The sequence below is a fragment of the Apiospora aurea genome (genome assembly GCF_038362705.1).
Source record: "Apiospora aurea strain CBS 24483 chromosome Unknown utg000008l_segment0_segment0, whole genome shotgun sequence".
Lineage (NCBI taxonomy): Eukaryota > Fungi > Ascomycota > Sordariomycetes > Amphisphaeriales > Apiosporaceae > Apiospora > Apiospora aurea.
Window position 1 is genome coordinate 469,317 of NW_027117395.1, and position 20,808 is coordinate 490,124.

At 54.7% G+C, this 20,808-nt stretch overlaps 10 protein-coding genes across 10 annotated transcripts; 5 read left to right on the top strand and 5 right to left on the bottom strand.

Moving 5' to 3' along the window:
• Positions 1 to 34: 34 nt before the first annotated feature.
• PG986_011633 (uncharacterized protein) lies at positions 35 to 694 on the bottom strand (the record flags this gene model as incomplete). The annotated part of the gene is made up of 1 exon (XM_066847855.1): positions 35 to 694. The coding sequence occupies one exon, from the start codon at positions 692 to 694 to the stop codon at positions 35 to 37; it is 660 nt and encodes a 219-aa protein (XP_066694551.1).
• Positions 695 to 1,513: 819 nt separating this feature from the next.
• Positions 1,514 to 3,390, top strand: PG986_011634 (HET-domain-containing protein; the record flags this gene model as incomplete). The annotated part of the gene is made up of 2 exons (XM_066847856.1): positions 1,514 to 2,630; positions 2,702 to 3,390. 2 exons carry the CDS (start codon positions 1,514 to 1,516, stop codon positions 3,388 to 3,390), a joined length of 1,806 nt encoding a protein of 601 aa, XP_066694552.1.
• Positions 3,391 to 3,648: 258 nt separating this feature from the next.
• On the top strand, positions 3,649 to 4,575 carry PG986_011635 (uncharacterized protein; the record flags this gene model as incomplete). Its single annotated transcript, XM_066847857.1, has 1 exon — positions 3,649 to 4,575. The coding sequence occupies one exon, from the start codon at positions 3,649 to 3,651 to the stop codon at positions 4,573 to 4,575; it is 927 nt and encodes a 308-aa protein (XP_066694553.1).
• Positions 4,576 to 4,699: 124 nt separating this feature from the next.
• On the bottom strand, positions 4,700 to 5,608 carry PG986_011636 (uncharacterized protein; the record flags this gene model as incomplete). Its single annotated transcript, XM_066847858.1, is given in 2 exon segments — positions 4,700 to 5,302; positions 5,318 to 5,608. The coding sequence occupies 2 exon segments, from the start codon at positions 5,606 to 5,608 to the stop codon at positions 4,700 to 4,702; spliced, it is 894 nt and encodes a 297-aa protein (XP_066694554.1).
• Positions 5,609 to 7,783: 2,175 nt separating this feature from the next.
• Positions 7,784 to 10,258, top strand: PG986_011637 (uncharacterized protein; the record flags this gene model as incomplete). The annotated part of the gene is made up of 7 exons (XM_066847859.1): positions 7,784 to 7,969; positions 8,058 to 8,667; positions 8,718 to 8,838; positions 8,888 to 8,948; positions 9,010 to 9,052; positions 9,108 to 9,512; positions 9,561 to 10,258. The coding sequence occupies 7 exons, from the start codon at positions 7,784 to 7,786 to the stop codon at positions 10,256 to 10,258; spliced, it is 2,124 nt and encodes a 707-aa protein (XP_066694555.1).
• A 587-nt stretch (positions 10,259 to 10,845) lies between these two features.
• On the bottom strand, positions 10,846 to 11,895 carry PG986_011638 (uncharacterized protein; the record flags this gene model as incomplete). The annotated part of the gene is made up of 2 exons (XM_066847860.1): positions 10,846 to 11,291; positions 11,463 to 11,895. The coding sequence occupies 2 exons, from the start codon at positions 11,893 to 11,895 to the stop codon at positions 10,846 to 10,848; spliced, it is 879 nt and encodes a 292-aa protein (XP_066694556.1).
• A 1,040-nt stretch (positions 11,896 to 12,935) lies between these two features.
• Positions 12,936 to 14,286, bottom strand: PG986_011639 (pyruvate decarboxylase; the record flags this gene model as incomplete). The annotated part of the gene is made up of 2 exons (XM_066847861.1): positions 12,936 to 12,946; positions 13,884 to 14,286. The coding sequence occupies 2 exons, from the start codon at positions 14,284 to 14,286 to the stop codon at positions 12,936 to 12,938; spliced, it is 414 nt and encodes a 137-aa protein (XP_066694557.1).
• A 1,244-nt stretch (positions 14,287 to 15,530) lies between these two features.
• PG986_011640 (uncharacterized protein) lies at positions 15,531 to 15,899 on the top strand (the record flags this gene model as incomplete). Its single annotated transcript, XM_066847862.1, has 1 exon — positions 15,531 to 15,899. One exon carries the CDS (start codon positions 15,531 to 15,533, stop codon positions 15,897 to 15,899), a length of 369 nt encoding a protein of 122 aa, XP_066694558.1.
• A 1,260-nt stretch (positions 15,900 to 17,159) lies between these two features.
• PG986_011641 (uncharacterized protein) lies at positions 17,160 to 18,612 on the top strand (the record flags this gene model as incomplete). The annotated part of the gene is made up of 4 exons (XM_066847863.1): positions 17,160 to 17,315; positions 17,363 to 17,582; positions 17,620 to 17,683; positions 17,745 to 18,612. 4 exons carry the CDS (start codon positions 17,160 to 17,162, stop codon positions 18,610 to 18,612), a joined length of 1,308 nt encoding a protein of 435 aa, XP_066694559.1.
• Positions 18,613 to 19,044: 432 nt separating this feature from the next.
• PG986_011642 (uncharacterized protein) lies at positions 19,045 to 20,151 on the bottom strand (the record flags this gene model as incomplete). Its single annotated transcript, XM_066847864.1, has 3 exons — positions 19,045 to 19,472; positions 19,535 to 19,639; positions 19,683 to 20,151. 3 exons carry the CDS (start codon positions 20,149 to 20,151, stop codon positions 19,045 to 19,047), a joined length of 1,002 nt encoding a protein of 333 aa, XP_066694560.1.
• Positions 20,152 to 20,808: the final 657 nt, after the last annotated feature.

Sequence of the window (20,808 nt, forward strand, 5' to 3'; positions counted from 1 at the left end):
GGTCCAGCTCCAAGTAAGGAGGTTGGGCTGGGGATTAGTGACACGAGGCTTCCTTCTCTTCCTCCCCAGACACTCCCTCATTGTCGTCATCATCGGATAGGAACTTGCCCACCGCGGCCCCGACACCGCAGGCAAGCATGACCCAGACGTTGAAGGTCATGAAGATCAGCATGTTGGTCATGCCCCAGAGGTAGCCGACGCCGTACAGGGCCGCGTTGATGGCGGCGGCGCGGCGGCGGCGGGACCGGTCCGTGGCGGATTCTGCTGTGCAACACGCAGGTGCCGTATCCTTCTCCGAGGACAAGGACGATGAAGGCAGCTCCTTCTTGCGGGCTGCAGCTTTAGCTTGTCTGGCGGCCCGCCCGGCGTACCGGCGCCGCCAGGCCGCGAAGCGCTCGTATAGGCCCACGAGCAGGGCGCAGAGGAGCAGGGAGCCGGCGAAGGAGCGGGCGTCGGTGGCGTGCCAGCGCTCGTGGAGGATGCAGACGTCGGTGACGTCGGCGTTGAGGTACATGTTCATGCTGCACATGCCCATAGAGGAGGACCCGTGATCATGGTGGTGATGATGATGGCTGTGGCCGTGGTGGGAGTGGGGGTCCATGGGTGCGGCGGCGTGGTGATGGCCTTGGTGCATGCCGGCGCCGCCGTGGCAATCGCCGGCGCTGTCGCCGCCCATTAAGTGATGATGGTCCATGGTGCTTGTTGCTTGTTGAGTCAGGGTGCTGCTGGTTAACTTGTGAGAGTGCTAAGGTTACTTGATATACAGAGTGTCGAGATGCAGGTCAGAAAAAAGCGGACAGCCTGTCAATTCCAGTGCGTAAGGCGCTAAAAACAGCCCTTTGTTTCAGTGGACTTTACTGCCTTGGTCCCAGGAACCTCTTTGGATGAACAAATCGAGCGGATCTTCTCTGCAATCAACAACTCAACCAACACATTGAAAGCCTGCTTCACAAATCCATTACAGATGTGAATACCAGGATTTCTATTATCTGTCTACAATGTCTTTTTATCCCTCAGGTTGGCCCTGAAGATGCCCCTAGGTGGGTTTGGTAACACTGTGATCTTTATCAAAGGAATTGGCGGGGTACTTTTAACCACCTCGTCCCGTGGGCGTCCATTGACAAAGTCGGGCAACCCGCCACACATATTGTCGTGAACCGGCCCAAATAGCACGAATTATTGGCTCATATCAAGACCTATATTCTTCCTTGCGGCTATGCTGTGTTTCGCCGCGGTTGCCCTGTCTCCTCAAGAATGGACGGGACTGTACAACCCCAAATCCTTCAGATGTTCTGCAAGGCGTCGACTAGCCAGCTGTCTGCAGTCAGCAGAGGCGAACCAAATCAACCCTGCCACGAAAAAGCAATTGCCTAGATGATTGCCTCGTGGACGGAACGTAGGCATGCGCAAAACCTGTTGATTTGGTTCAATTCATGGGATACCTTCAATATGTCGCTTAATTAGTAGGTGCTCGCCTGCATCGTTACAAAAGTGGCCAAACGGCTTTCGTAGTATGGAGGCCACAGCTGCCGAAAGCTACCCAGGAGGACAGCTGAACCAGGAGGATTCATTCCGGGTCATCGAGATACAGCCAGGAGAACGGAACGCGCCCATCAATGTCCGCCTTGTTACTACAAACTTACAAGACTGCGCGCCCTACGAAGCTCTCTCGTATGCCTGGGGTGACCTAACGCAAACCGAGTCGATCGAAGTCGTCACGACTACCTTAGACAACGGCGATAACCCGAGCGCCCCTCTTTCTGTGACAATTAGCTGTGCGGATGCCTTACGTCGCCTGCGCTGTCGCAAGGCGCCTCGGAGTTTATGGGTCGACGCCATCTGCATCAACCAAACCCGCGTGCCGGAACGAAATCACCAGCTGCTGCTCATGCCGCGCATATACAGCGGCGCCTCCCGCGTCGTCATATACCTGGGAGAGAGTAACGGCGCCGACAGTAGCGACGCCGTGATGGACTGGCTGCGTGAGATCCATGAGCCGTCCGACTCCTCAGGCCACCTACCTCCGCCAGACCTGAACGTGATCCGTGAATTCTTGGGTCGACGCTGGTTCACGCGCGTATGGGTCCTGCAAGAGGTTCGGCTGGCTCGAGAGGCGATCGTGGTGTGTGGAGATAGGGAAGTCTCCTGGGACGCGTTCCGGGAACTAAGGGACTGGGTGGCGAACCGTAGGGTGTACGAGGGACGGCATCGGTTCTGGGATCTACCGTACACTGTCCAGTCTCTGGTGTCGGATGGCCCAGTTTCGGTCCTCTCCTGGCTGCCTTCATACCATGCGCAACTTCTGCATAAGTTGGTGCATACACGAGATCTGGGCGCCACGGATCCGAGGGATAAGCTGTTCGCTGTTATACCTTTGTTGGAATGGGAGATCTGGCGGTATCGCGAGGCCTACCCGGCTGCTGCTCCCAAGGAGAGTGGTCGGGCAGACTGCGAGACTACGGAGTTTGACTACTACGGACTTTCGCCAGCCGAGATCTTTACGGACCTTGCTCGAGAGCTCATCAACGGTATTGGCCTTCGCGTCCTCTACTGCGCCGCGACGCCTGCAGCTATACCAGGGCTGCCTTCCTGGGCCCCGGACTGGAGCTATAACAACCCCCAGGTATATCGTGACAGGCCCGAAGTCGATCTTTCACCAGTCAATCACTTTTCCTTCAATCACGCTACTGAAACGCCCCAGACGTGGCATTTCTCAGACTATACGGCCTCGCAGGAGAAACTGGGACCCAGCTACGCGTCGAAGCCGCAAGCGGGGGCACGATTGCGAAACTCGGAGACGTGTGCGACATGCATACTGACTACTTGCCTCTAGAGCAGTGGGAAGCTCTCTGCGAGCCGGCCCATCTAGAATGTGAGCTTGACCAAAGGGATCTCTCGCGATTCATTGACGTCTTGTTCAAGGGTGATACCTTCAACGAGAGTGCTGCAATTCAGGCCGTCGCGGCGGTCAAGAGGTACAACCATGACAAGTCCGGGGACCCTTCACCTAAGCCATCATCCCATTCTTTGGACTGGATCTTCAAGGGCACCGCACAAGAGACTGCGCTAATGGATATATTCCAATCGGCGCTGCCCAGCTTCCAGCGGCAGGCGGAGCGCCTATTTCATGCCTGCCATCGGCAGAGGCTCTTCGTGACGGACGCAGGGTGCCTGGGACTTGCGCCCGAGGCGGCCCGTATTGGAGATCAAGTCATGATCATTAAGGGCTTGGATGCGCCCTTTGTTGTCAGGCCGGAGTTTGCGAGTAGTGACGGGCCTGAGGCGGTACTGTTATTGGGAACCTGCTACGTAGAGCGAGGAACAAAGACCGAAGCAGGACGAGTGGACCTGTATCACACAATAAGCTACGAAGAGCGAGTGATTCGGTGAGGGGTTTAGGAGAAGCGTGTTGGCTTTCTTACTGGGACAAAGACCAAGTCGGGACCTTGCTTATTCGTTCTATCTGCCGACTTGGGGCTAACAGCGTAATGAACAATGCATTGTCGCTTTAACTTGGAAAACAGATGTCATTGAGTACATAGCGAGTATAAGGATGGAAGGGTCTTTTACCCTTTTCTCGTTTCGTTGGTTGCGCAGCCATCATAGGAACTCAAGCCAGACACGCGTGATCTGAAAATATTGCCCAACATGACTATTCCAGACTCCGATCCCGCGATCTTTAGCAATGCCAACGAGGAAGAAGCTCCCGACAATGGCGCGGACCAAGAACATCTAGAAGATCAAGGTAAGAGACAGCCTCCCGAGGCTGAGAAGCAGCGGCATCCTCTCCCGCGCAGCAGAAAGCGCAAGCTGATTGACGACGACGACGACGGTAACCACGGCCACTCCAGCAAAGGCACCGACGCTTCAACAGCTCGCGGAGACTTCCAGAACTCTCAGAAAAGATGCAAGGTCACGGGTTACAGGCGTCGATGCGCCAAGCAGAAGGAATATAAGCGTTGCGCGACGTTCCAATTGAGCAAGCCGGGCGGCGGCGAGTCGCAGGCATGGACGGGCGAGGAGGAGCTGGCGCAACTATACCGTCGACTGGAGGCCGCCAGAACTGAGACCGAGACTCTGTTGTCGCGTTCCCGGGAAGCCTTCTCCACGTGGTTGAGATTCGTGAAGCTTATGAAAGCAATAGATGTGCCCGAGACCAAACTCGGCGGGGAAGAAGGTTCCAGCTCTGGTCCGCATCATCATCATCATTCCGAGTCCATCGGGGACGTATCTGGTGCCCTAATAGCTCCATTGAAAGAGGCCCTCGACTCTTGGGCCCTCCACGACCGAGAGCTCGAGACTTTCCAGGCCCGCGTGAAAGGGGCGATCTGCAACAGAGCCTTTGAACGACGGGTTGAGGTGCCGGAGAAGCTGCGGCGGCGCACGGCCGATATCCCGAGGATAGGGGAAGCGCTCGATGTCTTGGAACGGTTATTCGAGGTGCTTGTGTGTACCTTGAATACCTTGGTGATCAATATGTTGGATGGGGATGAGGACGCTCAGAATGACAGAGTAGTGGATGTGACGGAGCTCGCTCTGATGCAGGCCAAGCTTGCCATCGACGACCTTGCCTAAGCGCTCCTCAGCAATAAGTGCGTGTTCGAACTAACACCATCAGTTCCCATAGTAGGTATAGCAAGAATAAAGCGAACATGCATGGATTGGTAAGTACTGTATTCAGCGAAATGACATGGCGTTTTTAGATCAAATGTGCAAACCCGTGTTCCTGGAGAAACTCCCCTATAGCCTCCAATGCCACACCCCGCCTCATGGCCGTCTCGTCGTCCCACGACGAATGCAGCCCGACCAGTTGGCCTGTGGACCAAGCCAGTAAGGGGGCGCCGCTATGCCCCCAGTACGTCCAGCAGTCGTGCATCAACGTCCCTATCTCGGAGTTGTCCTGGACATCCTGGCCCTCGGCATGGCCGCGGAAGCGACCTGTGCTTGCGTGCAGGACGTCGTAGTCCGTTTTCACACCAGCTTCCTCCGTCTCGAGATCTTCGCTGCCTGGGTGTCCGATGCACATCATTCTCGAGCCCACTGTAATGGGCCCTGTCGCAGCTTTCACGGAGGGGAACCGGCCAACATCGTCGTCGTGCGGTTGGGCCTTCGCGATGCGAAGAAGTGCCAGATCACGTTTGCCATCCCAGGCAATGCACTTGGCGCCGACGACCGTCCCGGTGGAGAAGATCAACCAGTGGACCTTGGATCGGCCGGGTCGGTTGCCCTCCTCGTCCACGCAGCAGTGGGAGCACGTCAACAAGAGCCCGTCGCTCGCGAGACACACGGCCGTGCCCGCTTCCTATTGCCCGAAGACTAGCGTCGCCTCCACCGCGGCGCTGTGCCGCGCGAAGCCTTGCGGGACGGAGACGGCGTTCCGGGCCAGCCAGGCCTGCTTCTTGAGCAGCAGGGCGTGGTCGGGCTTGCCGAGCCCCGTGTGGCTTCTTGTCAGATCCTGGGGCAGCTGTGTGATCGACCCCGTGCCTGGTTCCGTCGTTGTGGGCTGCGGTGTCTCACTCGGGGTGGCAGTAACCTGGCCGAGTGGTACGATTTGTGCCGCCAGTGCTTTGACTCGCGACCTAGTTAGGCGCGGTGCCGAAGAACTCATTTCGACTTCCTTGGCGATGGTTGACGCTTTCTCATGTTCGGATTTACGAAGTGAGATCTTCCGGGCTTGGGTACCTAGGTTATCCGAGGGACGGGCCTACGTTAGTCAACTTAGGGATCTAGCAGGCAGCCGGCGTAAACATCACGTGCGGCCGCCCCGTAACATTGGACGATGCGACCAATTGCATGTAATACATTGCCAGCCAGCGCCTACCAACGCTGCTTAGGCGCTTGCTCTTGTCGGCGGTGGGTTGCTATATGATGCCGAGCTTCCGTTTCATTCATGTAAGTGCTGGTTCTAGTAAGTGATGCTTGATTCTGGTATGTGGTGCTTGGTTCGGGTATGTGATGGTGATGCATTGAGCACGGGTCTGGTGGCACTTCAGCCAGCCATTTATCAACACCCAAGCTGCCAGCCGCGGCAAGCATTCGCCTGTCGCAACTCGCCAACGCCCCCAGACTGTATGCCGCCTTCTCCTATCAGATCTCCAATACGAGAATCGAGAAGGGGTGGGTTCGTGCTGCCGTTAGACTGGAAAACGGGGCCCATGCCATTTCCCCATTCGCAGTCTTGATGATTCATCGAGCAGCGATTAATAAACACCAAAGAGACACCATCAGTTTTCCCGGCGTCCAAATGGCACCGTCGCTGTCTACTGCACGCGACCATTTGGCCATGGTTGGTCCTGGATTGGGAGGCTGTCGACAGTCGGCTGCGCTTTACACGCCACGCCGGTGATTGTGCCCCGATAGCTCGTAGCTCGTAGCTCGGCGGGAATTTCACCTCCGTTGTAAGACTACCTGTAGCTAAGCAGACTATGCATTCTTGGCAACCAGTTTCATGTTTGGATGGAGTGGAGGTTCTGGCAGAGCCAACTGCGGACATATATTGACCGCAACAAGCTACGAAGGCCCCGATCCAGAACATCGCGTGTAACGTGAGCGGAAAGAAGCGTCCGGCGTGTTGGGGGTTGGCTCGGTAGTGCTGACGCTTGGGGGTGTGAATTCGAGCACATGACACATGTAGGTTAGGTTAGTAGGTACATGTATACAGTATGTGTACATCTTACTACTTACTCAGGTGCTTCGATGGACGAGGTCTTCTAGAACACCAACCAACCCGGACGCTGAATGCTCTCTGGCAAAGAGGAGAAGATCATTACCGCTTTCTTCCATGCGTCGGCGATTAGAAAGTGGGTGAGCAGCAACCAGGAATCTTGGAGAGAGTGGTACTGTATTGGCGGTTTTGCGGTCGTCGGGACGGGCCCACCAGCCAGCAAAACCAATCCCCACGTGCGGGCGCAGCTTGGCTGTCGGGTCGGAGTCGGGTTTCTGGAAAGGACCCTAGGTCCCTGAAATCACCAACCCAGAATCCCGACACCATGCAGCATGCAAACGCTCGACTGAAAGACCGGTTTCTTATAATGGCCCATGGCCATGGTTTCCATCTGTACCGCAATCGAAGGCCCGATATTGGGATCATCGGCTCTGCAGTGAACCGCTGGGCTAAGTTGCATACATTTACCCACCCACACGTACGATATTGAGTTGCTTCTTGGGGTGTGCAGGCAAGCAGCAAGGGTAGCGCTGCATGCGAGCGACGGCAAATTCCTTTCGATCGCTTGTTTGTTGAACTACACTGCACATCGAGCACCAATTGCAGCGGCTAAGCCCTGCCGAGGCCCCCTCCTCAGTACTACTACCCTCCTCACCCCCAGGAGGTAAGGCATACTAGTACGAAGTAGTACCAACATGTCTTGGAAGTTAGGGGACCAAGGGACCTAATCACTGGGGGCAGGTGGCAGGGTCTCCCTAAAGTCGGCCCCGCTCATCCGGACCTTTTGCACCCCCAGCGCTCCAGCGCCCAAATGCAGGGCTTTCCAGCCTGCAGTTACGGTTCCAGCCAAAGTTCTGGGCCCCACTCCATGCATGTCTCTCCCCCTCCGACCCTCGTGTCACAATTGAGGGTGCAAAGTCTAAAAGGCTAGACCGTCCCCGGAGTTATCTCCGCCGAAGTGCTCGCATTCCCCCAAGGGAAAAAGATATAAGTTCCTCCGTCCGGCTTGGGTACTTCTCGTGGGGAGGAGTCGTCATGTCTTCCTTATCCTTCAACTGTGACTGCCTGCGACTTGTTGCCTAGTACGATCGCTAAGAGGCTGTTCCTTCACCACCGACCATGGCTTCTCGTAAACCCGACGTGACCCAGAGGGCTGCTCAATTTGCACAACCCACTGTGGCAGGCTCGGAAGAAGCCGTCCAGCTCGCCCTGGCGGGGCTACGCAGCATGGGCCAGCGTTTTCGCACGGCATCCAAGGAACAGCAGGTCCTGATACAGGCGACACATGTTCAATGGGCTTCCATGGTAAGCAAGCCAATTGCATCGAGTCAAGCTTGGTGCTCCTCTGCTGCTACCCCTACGCCTTGCTGACACCTACATTCATGTCATCAAGGCCGGATCGCCCCCGCCAGCACCATACTCGAACGTCCAAGTAGTCGGGCATGCCTACACTGCTAGGCAAGAATCCGTTCAACCATGTTTGGGCGGGCTAGAGTCTCATGTCAGCACGCTCCAGATTGCGGCCCCCAGAGGATTCCATGAGCTGACCGGTATAAGTGATATCCGGGAACTGCTCCATGGCCAACGTGCCGAGCCGGTAGCGTCAATAACTACCACAACATCCACTTTTACGGCCCTTGCTGCCGGCTCGCCGGGCCCTGATGCAGTGGAGAAAGGGATCGAGAGCTTTTTCCGCCACAGCGGCAAGCTCTTCCACGTCTTCACGGAGGAGCAGATTTCCGATTACCACTACCAACGGCTCTCGGGGACGACGGAGAAGTCTAGGAACTATGCGACCTGCGTCGTTTCGGCGGTGGCCGCGGTGGGTCTACAATATCTGCCGGACGACACGAACGCATTGGCCGAGCAATCTCTATACGCCATCGCTCGGCATTATTACGACTTCCTTTTGGAGTTCAACCCCTTGGAAGCGATGAAAGTTTGCGCACTTTTTGTACTTTACAACATCTTTGCCAGAGCCACCGTGGCTCTGGCCTATATCGGTTAGTGGTCATCGCCGGCTGCTTGCCAGGACACTCTAACCGAGATATAGAGGTTGGCTTGAGCCTCTGCCACCAATTCGGCATCGACAAGCCAGCGAGCTCGTATCAAGGAGAACACGAGCAATGGTCCGAATACAGAAGAACATGGCGAACGCTCCTTTTCTTTTCGGGGTATGTCTGCAATGATAAACCTGCGTCATCGGAGCTAACCCTTCCTCAGTTGGCTTGCTTCTTCACTAGGTTATGTGTCAGGGGATGACACCCTAGTTCGCGCCATACCGGTAAGTATACTCAATCTCATCCCCATCCCCTATTCCTTACTCGGTGCTAACTAGCTACAAGCTGTCAGAGTTCGAGCTAGAGAATCCCTCGGATATTACCCAAGGTCAGTCAGCATGTCTCCCAACCCCGATCTTTCAGCCATCTAACAACCCTCAAAGTCGTCCAGAATGAACTGGTCAAAATCTCGCTTTTGGAACTCCGAATCATTCGCATGCAGGAAGCCTTCGGCGAGCATTCTGTACTATCAGTAGCCTCCACGAGGGCGGACTTGAATTCCTGGTATAGCGACCTGCCGGAGATGATGTCACTCGCGCGACTTTCTCAGGACGGCTTACCTGACTACGCCCGAAAGATGATATACAATGTACATCTGCTCCATCTATGTGCCTTGATGCTTCTCTACCGACGTGTGGCATCTCACATCGTGCGTCTCAGTCGCGACGAACAGTCCATACCACTTCAACAGCAACAAGAGGAACTGCTGAGGTACATCGCGGAGGGCCGCGATGCCGCAAGGAATTCGGCCACCCTCCTATACATGTGTTACGTCGAGGGAGCATTTTGTAAGAGATGTTGGCTGGTTATCCACCAAGCATACACCACATGCCTAGTCCTCTTATTCTCCGCGGTACAGCATCACGTTGATGGTGCGCAGGAGGATACGCAGCACGCGGACCTGGAGAAGGCCAGGCAATGCCTCGAAATACTGGACTGGTGCGGTTCACTGGACCACGTGGCCCGCCAGTTCCATCAGACACTGAGCAGCTGCTACGAGGCCCTGATTACCGCGGGTATGACGACGCCCACACAAGAGAACCCCAGGGGCGCCTCGCCATTCTACCCGGGTGCAACACAAACTACTACGGCAACCTCCCCGAGTTCCGACTCGATAGCCAAGTACTTCTCGATCCCACCATTGGGCGATCTCAGCTTCCACCGCCACGCCTACAAACTCCTCGACCTGCTGTGCCGGCCCTTTGCCGATTCGCAGTCGGACGAAAGACCCGACTATAACAACAACCTGGGAAGCCAACCCTGGCACGCCCACCCGAGCGGTGTTGTCGGTGTTGATTTCGCCGCGGCGCCGCCGGAAGAGCGGATGGAGTGGAACCCGGGCAGCCGGAACCTGTTCCAGTGGGACCTGGCCAAGATCGGGATCCCGGCGACGCCGTCGCAGTGGCCCGACGTGTCGAGCGGCGGGGCGTTTCTGGTGCATGCGGCGGAGAGCGTGTCGTCGTCGAATCATTTCGTGGGGAGTATGCGGCCGAGTGGGTGGGAGACTGTGCCGGCTCTGATGCGGTTGTGTTGAGGGGTCTTTTTTCTGAGTAAGTGGTTTTCTGGTTGGTCTGCTCATTTCAGGAGTCATGGGATGGGATTCGCTACATATTGGGTGTTTGGGTCGTGTTCTTTCGGATAGATAGTCTTGTTTATGATATCCTGGTAGTGAGACTATTTAATGTAATTGATTTTCTTTCACTCCTTGCATGTCTTTTGATGAGCGATTTCATTCTGAATATACACTTTTGTATCCTTAGAGATCTTGACAGGATGGGTTCTGGTATACCCCTAGTCAAGTCAAGATATGAAGTTTGGTGATCCATCGGCATATCAGACTGACTGGGCTGCCCCTTACTGCAACAGTACGGGTTTGCACTGAGTGAAAACGCTTGATCAGAACAAGATGCCGTTGATCGGGTAAAAACAAGTAGAATGAAAACAAAAACAAAGCGCTACGAGGGAACTCTTTTCACAATTCGACTGCGATTAACTAAATATTTATAGCAAAAAATAAAAACGGGTTAATCTCTTGATCCAGGAGGGTGCGTATGGCTATGATCCTTCAACTCGTGGCCTCCTCTGGTAGATGAAAAAGAAATGGCCATATAAAGATTTAGTCTAGATGTCTCCCGCAATCGAGTCCAATACGTAATACCAGTAGTTGATATCCCCGAAATAATATGGGTTGCCCGTGATGACTTCTGCCTGTTCTGTTGGATCATCGCTTTCGCTCTCGCTTTCCCACACCACACCAATCATCTCTGCCCCTTGTCGCTCAGCCTCCGTCATTCGGCTATCTTCCAGCTCTTGCAGAATCTCAGGTACGCGATTGACCCAGTAACCCTCCCAGCATTCTTGAAACTGTGACTGCGTCGTGTCGTCGGAAATGTGCGAAGTCACGTCCTCGAACTCGGCCACCATGTCGTCCAGCACCTCGATGAATACTGATTCTTCCTGTTGAATCTCGTCGACTTCATCTCGATCCTTAGTTTGATAACAGTGCTGATATTCGACAATTCTCCTCGCATCGCAACAAGTATGGGTTAGGCCAAGAGCGTCAAAACCTAAAAACCTCATAGCAGCTAGGTAAAAAGATCTCATAGTCTCAACTGGGAAGCCGTTCAGGATCTCAGCGAGACGCAAATTAGCCATGAGCTTTTCTTTTTGCTTTATATGATAACCCTTCAGAAAGTACACAAATGGCGTACATCCTTCCATAGAGCATGCACACCTACAGACGTCAGCCAAGCCAACAGACAGAGCCTCGGTCGTGATCTGAAGCATCTGACAGAAGACGTAGTCTGGAGTCTGGTGTCTTGAAGGCTGTAGAAAATCGATAGGGTACCGAAAAATGCGGTATAGCAAGTAATGTGCGCTCGTGAGTCCATTGGCTTGTGACTGTCTGTCGCCTGAAGACCAGATCAGCCGCTTCAGATCGGCACCATGTTGAAGGAGCCAATTGACGTAATCGAGGTTGCCGCTTGAACACAATGGAGGGAAGCATCCGCAATGAGGGTCAAAATCAATGTCTCGGAACCCCAGCTGAAAGGCTAAATTGCGCATCGAGAGACTTTCTGGAGAGATACGATCGAAAACCGTACGCCACCTGACAAAACCCTTCTCTCGAATGTTGGGTAGGGTCCGACCCTCTTGGGACTTTAATTCCATGTTCTCGGAGGCTCATGTACACAGCCTTAGCATGCAAATCCAGAACATGGTCTGACTGCAGTATGCCCATGTACTTCTCGACTGCCCAAGTGTTGCGGAGGGCGACTGCTTTGAGCTTTTCGCGTTGCACTTTCAATTGGCCGATGAAATGCCTCCATCCCCGCAAAGATGGTGAAGTGCAAGATATCATGAGTCGGTCCAGATCTGAACCGCGTACAATCGCCCCAGCCTCCAGAAGCATCACCAACGAGTTGCAACAACTGCATTGGCTACACTCCGATGTGCGGTCGGCGGTTCCGCATAATTCTGTGGAGAATATCAAGGCTGTGTATAGGGGAGTCTTACGAGAATGCTGCGACGTGACATCCAAACTCAGAAACCCGTGTGTATGCGGTCGTCGAAGGAAGATGCGCCGCAAATACTTCCAATTCGGTCCCTGGTACTTATACAGCGATATGGATACCGAGGGCCATTTGCCATACTGTCCCATGTCGAGGACAGTCTCTTCCAATGTCAAGCGGCAGTATGGTTTCAGGTACACTGGCCTGGCACGAGTCATCAACAGGGCAGTTGGGCTCTCGTTCGCAATGAGCTCGGGAGCAGGAGGATGGAGCCTGGGCCCGAACTTCACTTACTATCCAACAGTCGATGGGGAAAGAGATCCGGTTTTTCGGGTTATCAGGCTGGTATTCGATGCCTGTCATTTCGTCAATGGTAAAGGGACTTTCAGTATCTTCCAAGAGAAAGCGTTAGCCAAAATAGCCCCGCTATTTGCTCGCGGAAAGACGTCACCACTTGCAGTAAATGACTACAACCAATCTCTTATGCACCGAGCGTTACGTTTCTACGAGTGAGTGCTTTCCTTATCTTGTTGTCGATGGTCTCGTCATCTACTACTCCAAGCTAACTTCAAAGCACTAGTCTGAAGGCGACCGCTATTATGCCGGACATCGTGCAGACCTTGATGCTTTATGGGGTGTCACCTTTATCATATGATATCTGGGGAGAGTAGGTAAAGCCGTGAAACGTGGCTGGGGCCACTATTCCCCGACTGATCAATGGATAGGGCACCGGGATTCTACGCAATTCGTCACATCGGAGACTTTCCATTATCCGCCAAGTTGGAGGAGAGTCTCGCACTTATCGCCGAAGCTGAAGGCGGAATAATGCCAATGACATTGAGTTCTGAGCTATCCAGAGTATCTCATGGTTCAACCTATCACAAAGAGCTGGCACAGTCACCTTTCTTGGCAGAGGGTACGTGAAGCCGGCGTGTTGTCATTGCAACTCAACTGATCACCAATAGCATGCGGCTGTGGCCCGCTCATCATGGCAATATTGGCAAAAGACGCACATCTTGCTCAGTCACTCCTAGAGAGGAGCCCGACCTCAATAGAGGAGGTTGATTCCTTTGGACTTACCCCGTTGCATTTTGCTGCATCACTTAATCTATTGCCATGTTTGCCGTTCCTTCTGAAAGCTGCAAAAGCGGCTGATATAATTCAGCGAGAAGACAGCAATGGGCAGACTGCTGGTTTCGCAGCTAGACGAGTGATTGCTAGAGATACCTAGAGCCAATTATGGTTAGCGAAGCTATGAGCTTGAATCAAGGATTGGCACGCATACGTTGTCATCTGGTCGGTCTTTTACCGAACGGGTTGTTATGAGAAGTGTTTGAAGAGTCTGTTCAATGCCAGCCACTCTGCCGACAATGTCTGAGCCCTGTCCCTGAATCCGTTCAAGGTATTCTTGCTGGATATCGAACGATATCTGGGACTTCTCCCCGGCATGGTCGATCTTTTCAGATAGAATTTGGGTGCCTGGCAGTCCTTGACTCATAAGGGCTTGCAAGTGGGTGTCGAGTCGACTGTGTACCGACCCTATTCTTGATTGCATTTCAGGAATGCGCTGTTGAACCTCGGTCATTGATTCATGAGTAGCCGCCGTAATGGATAATCCGATTCCATCAACCGCGAGCTGCAACGTACATTGTGCTTGTTTCACACGCGCACATAGCTGCTCGAGCTTGGGGCGATCGAAGGCATAACGTAGTTTCGCAGTTTTGTCTTGGAGCCGGGACCTCCAGGTGACGACGTTGCAGCTTGCCAGCTGGGCGGCGAAGCCTTCCAAGGCATTCACGCTGTCTTTGAAGGAATCGAAGTTTCGTTTTGTTACATCTGCTACCTCAGGAGATAAGTGGATCAGCTTTCCGGTCGTCTTCTCGATAGTGGCAAGTGTGTCTGTGAGAAGGGCGTTCTGTTGCCTGACTGCGCTGAGTTCCTCGTTGCGACACTTCACGGCGTCAAGATACTTGGCAATGCCGCCTGTGACCTGGAGGCCGAGCGAGATGAGGCCAGCCATCGAAGCAGCCAAGGAAAGGGGCTCTGCCATGGCAGGATGGGAGTGACGATGGTGGACTTCGCAACAGTCGCCTAACGTAGGCCTGAGAGTGAAGATTGTGGAGTTCCTTTTGAACCTCGAGAAACGGATGAAAGCTCGCGGGGTAAGGTGGCGGGCGCACAGCCTGACCAACGCCCAACCTGGTCAGCCTGCATGAAAGCCTACAGACGTACATATGGAGCCTGGACATTCGATTGGTTTGGCATCGAGGCTGTATAAACGACACTACCACCAATGCTCGGAAAAAAGCGAAGTACGGCTTTTTTGTCAACCTGGAGCCAGCACAAGGGAATCCGAAGCAAAACCAGTGAGAGGGTAATTGATTCAAAAAATGTGCAGATCAAGATGGAATTGAACTGGAGTTTAGCCAAGAGAGGCCCAACCAACAGAGGTATAAATTTCCAAATGATTAATAAGATGCAGTGCTAGTAGAGGAAGCCCCAAAGTCCATTGGCTTGCTGCTGGGCCATTCGTGGGAACACCAAGAAAGAGATAGCCGACAACATAAGAACCGGCAACAGCTCAGCTGGTTACAGATGGGATAGCTCACCAGTGATGAGTCGAAAAGCGAAAGGCAGGGAAAAGAAAGTGAGCTATAATCACACAACAAGGCAACACACAACAAACAAAGTCGTTTCTTTGCTAAAGGGCTCGTTGGAAATCACGGTAGATAGGCAAACGGGTTGGAGGTGTCAGTTTTGCATCTTCCATTTCACTTTCTACATACCAAAGGGGCTGGATTTGGGAAGTGCAAGTCAGTCTCCCACTATCCATAAGTGAACGTTTTGTGTCATACAAGTCGCCTAGGATGCCTTAGGGATCTTAAAATCGACTGTGTACTTACAAGGTCAAAAGTTTCTTCTGCTATCAAGGCACGCATTATCTGCCACTGCTATATGCACAGCTTCTATCTGGCAAACAAATGAATTTTTAGTTGAGACGTTCTGACTGTGGGTTGAATTTCCCACTACTACTGGTGCAACCAAGTATCTAACAACGCGCAACCTCCAAAGCCACCCAGACCAACTGCTTACGGCTTCGCATCACCAAGAGAACCCAGCTACCCTCCCCATTGCCCTGAAAATACAGCTACAGAACCAGCCAGGATGGATCCCATCACCTACGTCGAGAAATGGGATCTCTCGCTGCCCATCTCGTCAACCAAGGCCCGCCGCCGCCGCGAGGAAATGCTACGACAATGCGCCAAGATCCGTGACTGAGAGGGCAAGATCAAGATGCTCGTCATCGCCGAGCACCACGTGTGCCGTTTCCTGTGGGAGTTGCACCATCGCGGCAAGATGCCCGAAGATCGCTTCTGCTGGCTCGTGGACCAGGTCTTGTTCCGCTACGCCGAGGCCCGCCCCCAGCCCAACGTCTCGATGGCCGTGCTCGCTGAGATCCTGGGCCCGATGCCTTCCATGCGGGTCAACTACAAGGTCGAGAAGCCCAGCGGCGTCTGGGAGAAGTACGAGGGCATCATGCAGGAGCGCTCTGCAAAGGAGAAGGAGAAGCAGCAGCGGGCGGCTAAGGGCAACGAGAAGGAGCAGCAAAAGTCGCCGTCATCGCCTCCCGCCTCGTTTGCTGATGTTGCATCCAAGAAGTAGTCGTCGCCAGCCGATACTCTACGGGCTATTGCCTGCCTCGCGCAACAAGACCCGGGTCATCTGGAACCTTACAAGTGACGAGTCGCAATACAGCTGGTAAGTCTTCTGTCCAGGCACCTAATATCGCCGTTGTCTAACGATGTCTCAACAGAATCTCAATAGTGTCGCATTCGGCATACTCGGATGATCTTGGCGATAAGGTCAGAAGAATGGGAGGATAAATTGGTTGATGGGTCAGCTGCGGATCCATAATGTCAAGAAAGACCACCACTACATGCATGTCATTTACCCGTGATCCTGCAAATCCCGGTTGTCTGGTGCGGTCTGTGCAACCCCGTAAACACCGAACTCCCCTTGCCGAAATACCACCAGATGGATAACGTCGAAGAGGCACCTTGTAACATGGTGTTTTCGTTGATCTCGGGCGTGGCCATCGTACGAACGTGCTCTGTTGTCGTGTCGCATCATGTGCACTTACTTGTGCAATTGATCAGTGAGACTGGGATGACGATGCCCCTGAGCTAGCCCCCCAGTCTGACAGTGAGGCGAGCGCTAACAGAAGACCCCAGCCAAGTCCGTCCCGACGGCCCCGTCGCCCGTCCCAGCCACACCGGGCTGTGCTTGTTTGGTGTTGTGGCTGGTGGGCAATTTGCACACTGAGGTCTCACGGAGGAATGCGTCTGGTCTGAATGCCCCGCAGTCGCGTGCAGCTGGGCAGCTACCCGGGCAAGATCTTTACGTCATGAGATGGTACGTCAGATTCCTCGTCTGATCTCTGCGCCACGCGCCGCGACGGCCTCGATCGGGAAGTAAATAGTCGAGATAGGGGGTGCATCCTCTACAGTAGGTTCACTTGGCCCTGCTTTTTGTCCAAGCCGCCCAAGTCGTCAGGGTCCTCTGCTGGTCCTCGCCGCAAATTGGTTTGATCCCCCCTTCTCCAGATCCCGGCCTAAAAACCCTTTGAAATATCTGGGACCTCTTCCCTGCTTCCATTTTCCTAGTTTCCCACTGTGGAACCGCCCGTCTCCTTCTCCAACTCTTCCGTAAAGAAGACGTATCCCTGTGCAGTTCAGCTACCCTATCCAGCCAGCCAGCTATCAACCAAACCCGATATCAACGGCTCATTCCCCCCCAGCCCACTATTTCAGTGGGGATCTTTGCAACGCATCCTCCCCTACGACCATAAAATAATTCACCTCGACAAGTCACCAGCTTCCGTCGCAAACAGTTCCCAAGTTACCTCCAGGCCCTTCACGAAATATGGCAGACGGCGAGACCCCCGTTCAAAATCCCCAGGCCAACGGTGCCAGTTGGACGTCGTTTATCAAGGTATGTGTGCACTTCACCGACACCATGCAGGCAGCGGCACGGCACCTGTGTGCCAGTGACGGTCGTATGACGGTCGCTGTGGAATGGGTCAGTTTGGGTAAAGCTGTCTTTCTAACTTCTGGGTCTGCTTGTAGTCTATTGCGTCCTTCAACGGAGACCTCTCGTCCTTGACCGCACCGCCCTTCATCCTCTCCTCCACGAGTCTTACCGAGTTCAGCTCCTACTGGTGCGAACACCCGACCGTTTTCGCCGCCCCGGCCAACGAGAAGGATCCCGCCAAAAGAGCGCTCCTCGTGCTCAAGTGGTTCTTGACGACACTGAAGCAGCAGTACGCCAGCCGGAGCGAGCAGTATGGCAACGAGAAGAAGCCGCTGAACCCCCTTCCTGGGAGAGCTCTTCCTCGGCAAGTGGGAGGACGCCGCCGGCACCACCGAGTTGATTAGCGAGCAGGTCAAGTACGCCATCTTCCTACCCCTCTTCCCGTCAGCGGCGGCGCGATGACTAATCCTTGCGCAGCCACCACCCTCCCGCGACCGCGTATAGCATCACCAACAAGCAGTCCAACGTCCATCTCGAGGGCTACAACGCCCAGAAGGCCTCCTTCTCGAAGACGATCAACATCAAGCAGATCGGCCACGCCGTGCTGACCGTCCCCGACCCGACCAACCCGGCGCAAAAGGACACCTACGTTATCACCCTGCCCTCCCTCCACGTCGAAGGCCTGCTGTTCGGATCGCCTTTCATCGAGCTCGATGGCGCGTCATACATCACCTCATCAACCGGCTTCACCGCCAAGGTTGACTACAGCGGCAAGGGCTGGCTCAGCGGGAAGAAGAACTCGTTCACCGCGGTTCTTCACCCCACGGGCAAGGAAAAGGAGGTGCTCTACAACATCTCGGGCCAGTGGACCAAGGCTTTCGAGATCCACACCGGTGCCGCCAAGCACAACTCGAGCAGTAACCTGATCGAGTCGTGGGACCCTTCTTCCAACCCCTTGACCAAGCTAGTCGTCGCCCCCATCGAGCAACAACATCCTCTCGAGTCCCGCCGCGCCTGGTCCAAGGTCGCCGAAGGCATCCAGCGCGGAGACATGGATTCCGTTGGAAAGGAGAAGTCCAAGATCGAGAACGCGCAGCGAAACATGCGCAAGAAGGAGCAGTCCGAAGGCCGCGAATGGGAGAGGCGCTACTTCAAGGCTGTCGAGAATGACGCGGCTCTGCAAAGCCTCGCCAAGAACGTCGGCCTCACACCCAACGGTGACTCGGACAAGACCGGAGGACTCTGGAGGTTCGACCAGACCATGGCCGACAAGGCGAACAAGCAGGACCTGACCCAGGCCGACAAGGATAAGGTCGCATCCGAGCTGCTGGGACAGGAGAAATAATGGATTTATGTGGCTGGGAATGAGCATGTTTTGGCCCCACCACCGAGGAGGTAACGCGGACGCCATACAAGCAGGACAGACAGACTAGTTGGCATTGTTTTAATTGACTAATCTTTGGCTTCTTGTGTGCGAAAGATCCCTTACATATGAAACTCTCTAGTCGACCGCTGCTGACAAGACGTGACAGGGGCAACGACTTGATTGACCTGGCATACATACATCTGAAGTCATGTATCGTACGACCTATCTACTTATACAACCTAATATACAGGACTGCAGCACGCTCCACCTTAAACAGTACCATCGCCTGACTGTTGAAGCGCTGCATCAGGAGCAGCTGGTCGCATCGATGTCTCATCCGAGTATCCATAGCAAGGCAATGGACGTTTCCAACGTGTGTTTTCTGGCCCCTTGCAGCTCAGACGCTCCTTTCTAGTGTAGACGGATTTTGAGGAGCTCGGCCCGTTTCTCTTCGAGCATGCTGTCGATGGATGCAGTCCACTCGCCGATCTCCTGCCACGACTTGCCATACATGCGGCACAGGCCGATGACGTTTTCGAGTTCCGTGAGGACGGCGAGCGCGGAGTCCTTCGCGTCGGCCTCGGCTTCGGACCTCGCCCTGGCCTGCTCGGCTCTGACCTTGGCCTTGGCCTCGGCCTCGGCTTTGGTCTCGTCCTCTGGGAGCTGCTGCTGCTTCGTATGTGCGTTGTCGAATCCCGTCTTCGCTGCCTTGGGGGAGGGAATGTCGGTGCGGTTTCCTCCTCGAGAAGCTTTCTCTTTCTGATCGGGCGCGGGGCAGGTGCTGGGCCCGGCGCTCGTGGGGCTGGTAGGGGATGGGATGTTGATATTGATGGTGTCTTCTGGATGGCCGGTGTTGGATAGACTGATGCCATCAATGCTGTCTCCTGGGTGGCTGGGGTACCTTGATCACTATCGGCTGGGTTTCCGTTCTGGGCTAAGACGGGAGCAGGAGACGCTGACTCCATTGCCTCCTCGGATTCCCGAGTTGCTGGTGTGTTCTTGTCAGCTTTACCATCGTTCAAATCTCCATAGGAAAGAGGAAACCTTACCAGCCTGAGACCGCGCAGCCTCCTCCCTCCTCAAGCAAGCCCGCGCCGCCGCGGGAAAATCCCCGTCCCACGGGGCCCGGTCCGGCGCGGGCTGCTCGAACCGCGTCCGGAACCCGAGGCGGCGCAGCCGCGTCTCGACGGGCCCGTCCCCCTCCTCGGCGAACGCGGCGGCCCAGGCGATCATCTCGACGCCCCAGGCGACGTAGTTGGCGGAGACGCGGCCCTCGTCGAGGACGCGCCGCCGGAGCGCGTCGGCGGCGGGGCTGAGGACGAAGGTGTAGGCCATGGTGTTGTAGGCGTCCGCGAGGCGGGCGGCAATTTCGCGGTCGAGGGCGGCGGGGTCGTTGTCGTCGCGGTCGCGGCCGGGTTGGGAGACGAGGTGGGTGCGGATTTCGGCGACGACGCGGGCGCGGCGGGGGCGGTTCCAGGCTGGGGGGGCGGGGTGGGAGTTGGGGGTGGCGGAAGACATGGTGGTGGTGGTAGTGTTCAGACCGAACGATGAGAGACAAGGTGAATCACGATGGGTGGTTTGTTGATGTTGTGGTGGTAGGCATGCGCACAAGGTGCGTTCAGTGCGATGATGAAAGACCAGCTCTATTGAACTGTTGTGATGGAAGAGAGGTGCGAGCGAGAACGTATTGCGATGGTGGGATGCATGTTACAACAGTCGTCGTCAGTCACTAGCAAGTGAAGCTGTCGTGTTTATCGCCCAGGGCGACCGGAAGCAATTGGAAGCAATGCAGCTCAGCTTGGAAGCAGGCAGGTAGGCTGTATCGAGGCTACTCCTGAGCTTTAGGGACTTCTCGGCACCTGGAGCGAGTTGCCTGAAGGCAAGATTTGGCCAGAAGGCGATTATTGCAATTTCATACAGCCCTGTGAAGCCCTATGGTTTTGGAAGCCTCCCTAAACCACTGCCTGAGAATCTCACGATAATTAAACTCCACACAATGGCGGTACCGCATAGTTGCTAACCATCAGTATTTTACTACCTATAGAGCATTTGGACAGTGACTCAAAGGGACATCACACCAAGATAGTAATACTGTAAGTGTGTACATGACATAGAATATCGTTGCTTTCATTCCAAAATGAATCGACTACTTACTTACCCAATGCCCCTATCGCG